Source organism: Babylonia areolata, chromosome 9, assembly GCF_041734735.1.
Source record: "Babylonia areolata isolate BAREFJ2019XMU chromosome 9, ASM4173473v1, whole genome shotgun sequence".
NCBI classification, from domain to species: Eukaryota; Metazoa; Mollusca; class Gastropoda; order Neogastropoda; family Buccinidae; genus Babylonia; species Babylonia areolata.
Genome location: NC_134884.1, coordinates 20,202,905 through 20,211,677, shown reverse-complemented (window position 1 = coordinate 20,211,677; position 8,773 = coordinate 20,202,905). Strand labels below are relative to the sequence as shown.

Genomic DNA, 8,773 nt, shown 5'->3' with positions numbered 1-8,773 from the left:
GAGAGGCAAGGCCTTCAAGACTCACTTGTGATGCACTTTAAAAAAAAATCCAAGCTTTTTATGTATTGAGTATAATTTCAAAATGTAATGTTTAAGATGAGAAAGATCAGTTTAAAGCAAACTAAGTCCCCTAGCATTAATTACATAGTAATTTCCCTTATTTTACTGTCTCCACCAAAACGTTTGTAATAAACAAAACTTCCATGCTTAGCAAAAGAAGTTCCTGTTTGAACAAAAAATGATAATAATGACAGATCTTTTGTTGGGTCGAATATTAGATCAAAGTGCCAAGTTTAGAGAATACAAAAAATATAAATATAACAGTAAATGCATTATACTCAATACATAAAAAGCTTGGATTAAAAAAAAAAAAAGTGTATCACAAGTAAGTCTTGAAGGCCTGGCCTGTTTTGTTTTGTTTTTTGTTTAGTCACCAGATCAGTTTGTTAAAAAAAAAAAAGTACTGTGTGTGTGTGTGTGTGCTGTAAAGCACTGAGTCTAATGATTCGTCGTCACTGTTGAAACTGAAAGTGAAATAGATGATTTGCCGGATTGATACCATCAACGTGTACAGTATGGCTTGGGATTTGTCCGACTGAACTGGACTGACGCGGCCGGTCTCCTCAGTTCTGAAACTGAACGTCGCCGATATTATCATCATCTGCCCATCTGCCGCAGGAGATCTTGCGCTGTCTAAATTTGGTAAGCTTAGTATACCTACGTGTGAGTCCAGCGAGCCAGTCAGTTATGCATTCACTTTTTTCAAGTTTTTTCGTTTCGTCACCAGACTGATTATTTATTCATTTATTTATCAGTTATGTGCGTGCGTGTGTGTGTGTGTGTGTGTGTGTGTGTGTGTTGTGAAGCAGTCTAATGATTCGTCGTCAGTTGAAACTGAAAGTGAAATAGATGATTTGCCGGATTGATATCATCAGCTGATATATGTGTCACCATGCCAGAGGTGCCGGTTGCATGACTGAAATGACTGAAGCTGGACACAAAGCTGATCGTACCATAATAGAAAACCGGAACTATTGATGGAAAAAATCCAATTCATCGTATTTTACAGAAATCAGAAAAATAAAAAGCGATTATATATTTCTTCGTAATTATATGAAAAGAAGCACACGTGCAAATTTCGTTCATCAGCAGAAGTTGCCGAGAAGGAAGAAGGTCAAGGGAGACCACTTCCACCACAGGCTGGTTAGTGCTTGGAAAACGACACATAGAAACCATGCTTCGCGAACTACAGATTTTGATGTGATGTCCAGAATTTTCTAGAACAAGTGTTTGCTTGTGCGTCAAGTCAGCTTTTGGTGCAGACAAGGTTAACCCATTTTCTTTTTGGGCTTTAAAACTGAAGCCGAGAAGCAATCTGCAATCTGTTCCAGTATCTGGGACAACGACTGGTGGTTCGGGGAAGTTTTTTCTGAAGTTGGACTGCTGCAATCGTTGCATCATGTTCAAGTGTGCCAGGGATCAGTTATGATTATGAAGAAATGATAACATCCTTCAATATGAAGCGATGCAGCTTTCGTAAGTTGTTACCAAATTATTTTATGTGTGATAGGAGGCAGGTTACACTTTCATGATTGTTTCATCAAATTGATTGCTTAGTTTGGTGTTTATGTCTGTGTCTGTCAGTGTCTGTGTGGTATTTACTATTATGTGTCACAGTGTGTAAGGATACTTACATATATTTATAATCATAGCAGCATGACGCTATGTATGTATGTATATTTTATATGTATATATCTATTAAAAAAAAGAAGAAGTGTGTGTGTGTGTGTGTGTGTGTGTGTGTGTGTGTGTGTTCGTTCTTTAGTTTAGCCTCTTTTCACTATCAGTGATATTTGACGTTAAAAAATAAAAATAAAAAAAAAGGGAGGGGGGGGGGGCATGGGGGTAGGAAGGTGGTATAACTAACATGCAATTACATTTAACAGTAACAATTCAATAATAATAATTATAATAATCAGAAACCATGAACACAATTCTGAAGTGCATTAAAGGAATGTAGAATTAGGGCTATGAACTAATGCCTGTGAAAGTTCGACCATAAGAACCTCGTCAGAAATAACTTTACAAAAATCATCTGCAGAATTGTTATTCTCTTTGAAATACTTGGGCAAGAAGGTACGTAACTGCTGGCAGTGAAACAAACAATGATGCAAGCTGAACTGCTTACCACAGATGCATGTAACATTTTTACTATACTTTATCTTCAGCGCATCAAGTTTTATACGGAAGAAAGTAGAGGTTATTAATCTTGTATAGCAAGCTGATGGATTCGGTATCTTTTCTTTAATAATATTCTCGGGGAATAATGTTCCTTTATGGTTTAAAAACTTTAACTTCCATCGGTTATGAAATTGACCCCATGCTGATTTTTCTAACAAAGTGTATGCCTCTTTTACGGAGAGATGGACATGTATTTTTATCGATTTTTCTTAATCTTGTGCTCCTCTTTTAGCTGCTTTATCAACAGTTTCATTGCCAAGAATGCCCACATGAGAAGGCACCCAACAAAAACTGACCTCAGTCCCTTTAATCCTTAAACAATGTATCAAATGATTTGCCTCAATAACTAAGTCAGGTCTTGTTTCAAGGCTGAATAATTCTAGAGCATAAAGTACTGATTTGGAATCAACAAAGAATGCTATTTTCGAGAAAACTATTTGATGGCTCACTAAGTAGTTCAGAGCTTGTATAATAGCAATTAGCTCAGCTGTGAATATGGAAAGATGTTTTCCAATAAAGTAAGATTTTTCAGCTTTAAAGGCAGGAATGTAGAAAGCCACACCAGCGTTTTTGTCATCAAGAACAGATCCATTAAAAATAAAGTGTGTGTGTGTGTCACTGTGTGTGTGTGTATGTGTGTGTGCACGTGCGTGCAGTTGGAAAATATCCAGGTTTAACATTACTGCATTTATCATGCAATGTTCACCGACTATCAAATAAAATTGAATGAAAAAAATAATTTGACAAATGCTTGAGCAAGCTATTTGCTTGTTTTTGCTCTGTGTATGTGCACATATATACGTAGAATCATTTTCTAAATAATGATTTATTTAAACTAAATGATAATGAAATCAAATACATTTAACTGCTTGTGACAATGTTTTGTCAAAAGTGCCAAAAATCATGAATAAACCAACTGTGTCATGGAGCTGAAAATAAAATCAAATGGTATTTGTTAATAGACAATAGAATCAAATGTTGTTGGTTTTTTTCCACAAAAATGTTGGTATTTCAAGGTATAGTATTAAAAATAAAGTGTTTTTTTTTCTCTATTTCTTTTTAGACTTTTCCTTTTTAGGTTTAATGTTACCAACTAGTTTCAGAGGAAAGCTTAAAGTGGTGACTTGTTTTATTGTTGTTGTTTTTTTACCCTTGACTTGAAGTAAGTGCAAACGTGGCGATAGCCTTGAGATGGCCTTAGTGGTCGGTGAGGCTCTCAGCACCATAATTTGATTTGATTTAATTTGATTACCACTCTTTCCGTGTGTTACTTTTTTAATCCAGGATTTTTTGTCACTCCATCATTATGTGACTCCTTCCTTATGTCACCCTTAATGAAAAGCTTCCAACCAAGGTCACGTGTATCTGCAGGATCTGAGCATGAAAGCAGCTAAACTGGATGGCAGTTTGGCAACTCATTGATCAAGAAAGTTAATTAGGTATGCAACAATCCAGTGACAACATGGGACACAAAAAACGTCCACAGACCCAGGCCAGCTTCACACTGCGGAGTGGTCTGCAGCCAATCAGAACCTTTGACAGTAAGTACTTTCTTGTTAAAATTTGAAAAATGAAATTTTGAAAATGAAAAAAAAGAAAAGCTCTGAATGTAAAATATTGTACGCATGCGTACATGTGACACATACGCATGTAAGTTGTGACACATGTCATTCACTGACACGCGCACACACACACACACACACACATGCATGCATGTACACATAGTACACATTAATACATTATACTTGCACATGTGTACACACACACACACACACACACAGAGTCGCACACACACACACACATGTAAGTGTATGCTTATACACAAGCCCATGTCTACAAACTCACACACATTTGCTCATTCACATCATCATATATTTTTTGTGAAAAGACAATTAATTTAACAACAAACAACAAAAGACACACATACGCTTTTTGAATTTTATTGAAAAATAAGATGGTGTACTTGTTGATTTAGGCCCAACACTCAGCTTATATCACAGATTGACATAAGTTTATATTTGGGCCAACAGCAAATTGAGAACTGTATTATCAATGGTTTCTCCAGTCAATGGGAAACCATTTACAGCTTAGTCTTTTGTGAAGGACTATGACTCTCAAACTAGGAGGCAAAATAATTGCACTGGCTATTAGTGCTGCAGCCTTGTGGGCTAGTTTGCCTTTGGGAACCATCCCATCGCCGACTGTCCTAAAACCCTTTTGGCCGAGAGAGTGGGGATGTACTTGGGCAAGACACTCTCCACTATAATCAAATTCTAGCCCAAATATTCGGAACAGCAGTTGCCTCCTCTGCTGTTCTGATGGTCATAGTTGAACACAACTATCATACGAATACAGATGCGTGTGATACGATCTGTAACTTTTTTCATTTCCCAGGATCCGACATCCAGTCTCTAGACCTGCCAGCCCAGGCTGCAGTGCAGAAGACATCAGCAGTCCCCCGCAGTGTCCCTCCACACCTTCTGATGGTCTCCATACTGGAACAGGTGTGTCTCAGCTATGTCGGAGACACTAGCAAGGCGGAACAGCTCTTCAAAGGTGAGCTTGCTTTTCTATTTGCTTTTCTTTTTAATTATATTTTCTAAATTTGTGTATTTGTTTTGTTTTTGTTCGATGGGAAGAGATCAAACAAGACGTGCTCTCCCCCACCACCATGGCTTCAGTTTCTATGCAATGGTCTTGGGAGTTAACCTACTTTTACGTGTGCAATGTGCATGCTGCACATGGCAGGGTTTCTAATCAGTTACAAGAACATCTTGGGGGTTCCAGGGACTCTCACCATGATTCTGGAGGGTCCCAGACTACCTTCAGGATTTCTCTAATGCTACACATTCTAATCAATTCTGCATTGCTACACATGAACAGAGATATGCATACCTACTTGTCATAACCTTCTTGGTTTCTGAGCCATGAAGTGACCAGGGGAAACAACTTTTCTTGGTAGCAGACGATCCCAGCATCAGACTCAAGGTCTGAAATACAATTTTCTCACTATTTATTTGTTCATTCTATCTGTAATTTTGTAGAATGTCCTTTCATCCTGCTCAATTAAAATGCAGTGCATCATTTCCATTTCTAAAGCATCAGGGAAGCATATTCAGAAGTCCTGCGTAGTTCCTTGATTTAGAATCTACATGTCCATGAGACTGGCACCCAAAATACCACTCGAGGTCCAGTGGAATGAGTGTAAAACTGTTTTTACATGGGTCAGTCGAACTTGGAACCCTTGCTTTTAACTCTAATTACGTATATTAAAAGGAGAAAAGCCACACACACAAAAAGCTCACACACACACAACAACAAAACTAGTGCCAGTGCTCAGTAGAGGAAGGGAGGGTGATCATTCGGTCCGTCTCGTGACTGAATTGTTATTGCTGTCAGCAGGGGGCTAAGCAGGAAATCTCCTGCACATGTTGAATCAGAGCAGGTGCTACTGAGCACCACCTAGGTAACTCAGCAACAGGGCAGAGTCACCTCTCGTTTGTGGTCTCCTGGCAACCTAACATCAATGGCTCCATATGGACTGCCAGAACTGGGACTGCGGCAGACAAATTTGGGTGTGACCATGCTTTGGGGACTTCGAGTGATGTAGGGATGATGCCACTCATAGGGCATAGAAAAGAAAAGAAAAATAAACTAGTGTGTACAAATTACAGAAAACAACATACAAATCACAGTACAATAAAGCATTTATGTCTGAGTTAGAAATTTGATAAGTTGCAGAATTCATTTTATAATTCAGTTTTTTATATATGTGTGTTTCAGTGATATGTGACCAGCTAAGCAAGCTGAAGATCATCTCTCCATTAAGTTTCATGGATGAGACAAGGAGTTTGCGCCTTCAGCACCGAATGCTTTTCCAGAACATCATGCGCAAAAGCTTGCAGGAAATTACAAAGGTGAGAGCCTGGACAACATTCTGTTTTGAACATTAAGTTTAGCTAGTTACCAGTTGAGCAGATTTTCAGTTCAGTTTTTCAAACATACATTGATGATTCTTGCTGATATTTCTAGTATGTTTTTGTTGTTGTTATTGTATATATAATATTTATTTTGATATTTTTTCTTGTGTTGTTTGTGTACACAGTATTTGTATTTTGTGCATTTCCTTGTAAATTTTCCTGTTGTTTTTTTTTCAGGATGAAAGTGTTCGTGCTTTGCCATCTTTGCCAAATGTCAGGTATGTGGCTGTCGTTTTATTCATCAGCAATTTTACTTTTTCACCCTCTCTTACCTGATGCTCTGTCTCCTGTCTTTGCAACAGCCAAATTAAAAAAAAATTTTCGTGATCATGATTGGAAAGAGATGGTTGTTTAACAGAAAGGTAAATTATGGATGTAAGGATAGTTGTGATTGTTGCTTACTTTGCGTGAGTGTGTGTGTACGTATGTGTATGCGTGTGAGTGTGTGTGTGTGTCTGTGTCTGTATTTTTGTGTGTAAATGTGTGGTTGTGATGTATGTGTTTGTTGAACATTTCTAAGATAGCTGTTTTCTGTTTATACCTAGTAACCTGTAGGGTGATCTTGTGTTTTGAACAAATCATAGATGCACTGATATGGTTTTTGATATGGATGCCCATATAACCCCTGTCCTTGGTCAGAGACCAAGCTCTACGTCTAAGTCATTTGTAGAACAGGCTGCCTACCTGGGTATAGCCAACTGACAGCTGCCTTTAGGCGTTCGTCTTTGGTTTCCTTTGTCATTCAGGCAGGCTTCAGTCAAACACACAGACACACACACACACAGACACACACACACACACACACACACACACACACACACACACACACAGAGTATATTAGAGTGGATTTTAATGTGAAATTTTTCCAGGGACCACTCCCTTGTTGCCATGGGTTCTTTTGTGTGAGTTTAGTGCATGCTACCTTAGTTTATCGTCTCATCTGAATGATGACCGTTCAGACTACCGCTCAAGGTCAAGTGAAGAGGGAGAAAATTCTGGTAGCCACATGTTGTGGTTTATGCACTCATCTTTTACCAGCCTCCCAACATTTCAGAGCATGTCTGTGATCTGTGCAGTTTGTTCACTGACTGTCTTTCCTGTGCTATACTCTGGTGACGTCCAGTGAAACACAGGGACATTGGTGGAAAAAGGGACATGTTTTTTGTTGTTTGTTGTTTTTTAAACATTTTAGTTTTTCTTCTGACATAGTTATGGCACAGGCACACAGACACAGACACACAGAGAGACACGGACACACTCACAGAGACACAGACAGACAGACACACACACACACACACACACACACACACATGCACACGCACACGCACACCCCTACCCATCTGCACACACATGCATGCCTAGAGAAACATCAGCAAATAAACAAACCAAGAAGTGACGGAAATATTTGACTGTCAACAGAATCGAACGCCTGGCCAGCTGCGCAGACGAAGTCATCAGTTCCCAGACCTCCCGTTATCATCATGACTTTCAGGAGCTGGGCCGATTGGGGAAAGGGGGCTACGGGTCAGTCTACAAGGTGAGAAATTCAGCAACATAGAGGAAAAGTATTTTATAATTATGATTATAATACATGATGTGTACCACAATTTTCTGTCAATAAGGCATTCCTGTATGTAAGGCGCACCCCTTGAATATTTTAAAAGATACAAGAAAAATCATAGAACAAGGCACAATTGTGTATTAAATGCCATCAAATTGAGATTGAATTGGTGAAGTGCTAAAGTAATTTGGGAACCAACAGTCCATAACGGAATGAAACTGATGGTGTCACAAACATTTGACATGGTAACTTTGACAGTAATATGAAATGAGGATATGAAATAGGATGATAGACATCCTCACTCGTAAACTAGATTCATTGTTATTGTCTCATGAGAAACCTTGGAAATCTGAACTTGCTGAGTGTGATAAAAAAAAAAAAAATTTTTTAAGTTAACAAGCATCTTCTGAATTCAAGGTGAAGGTTGCAGCACTATTTTTGGATCTACTGAAGGTCAAGGAGTGTCAGCTGTATTTGTCTTGACGATGCCTGCTTTTTTGAAACAATAGTGTTGGACTTAACTGCAAGATCAGTCAAACTCTGTTCATTTTGTTGTTGTCATTATGTCAGCTGGTCAAAATAGATATCTCTGCTTGCTAGTGCATGAAAAAATCAGCTGTAGGCTGTACCAGTTTACTGACTGTGCAAGGGTAAAGAAGATTTTGTTCATTAAAACATTTATTTGCTGGTGTTTTACTTCATTTTTTCCTTGATCAGTATCAGTCTTTGAGCTCATGCTGTTTTGTGATATATGCTAGAAAATGCCCGCTTTTGTTTGTATTGAAGGTATAAGGATCAAGAATAAGGAAAAAGAAATATCAAAGAGGGAGCTAGTCCGGGTGGCAAAGGGGAGGTTACCAACTTCCGGGAGGTTATCGGGCGTAGCTACTTTCGTTTTCCCCGCATAGGCGGGTATCAGTTTGCACAGGACAGGAATGTCAGACCTCTGCCGGAGTCTGCGCTAGTGGGTCATGGTAAGTATGTTAGATAA

General features: G+C 38.6%; 1 protein-coding gene across 2 annotated transcripts in view; it reads left to right on the top strand.

Annotated features, from left to right (window-relative positions):
• Positions 1–1,218: 1,218 nt before the first annotated feature.
• Positions 1,219–8,773, top strand: part of LOC143286113 (eukaryotic translation initiation factor 2-alpha kinase 1-like) — a 29,546-nt gene continuing 21,991 nt past the window's right edge. Inside the window, exons 1-6 of one of the 2 annotated variants that reach the window (XM_076593704.1) lie at positions 1,219–1,536; positions 3,613–3,782; positions 4,636–4,797; positions 6,025–6,158; positions 6,399–6,439; positions 7,641–7,758. In XM_076593704.1, the coding sequence (XP_076449819.1) occupies positions 3,683–3,782; positions 4,636–4,797; positions 6,025–6,158; positions 6,399–6,439; positions 7,641–7,758 (555 nt within the window). In that variant the 5' untranslated portion in view covers positions 1,219–1,536; positions 3,613–3,682. Of the gene's footprint in view, positions 1,537–3,583; positions 3,783–4,635; positions 4,798–6,024; positions 6,159–6,398; positions 6,440–7,640; positions 7,759–8,773 lie in introns of both variants that reach the window. The other variant, XM_076593705.1, reaches the window with a different exon arrangement.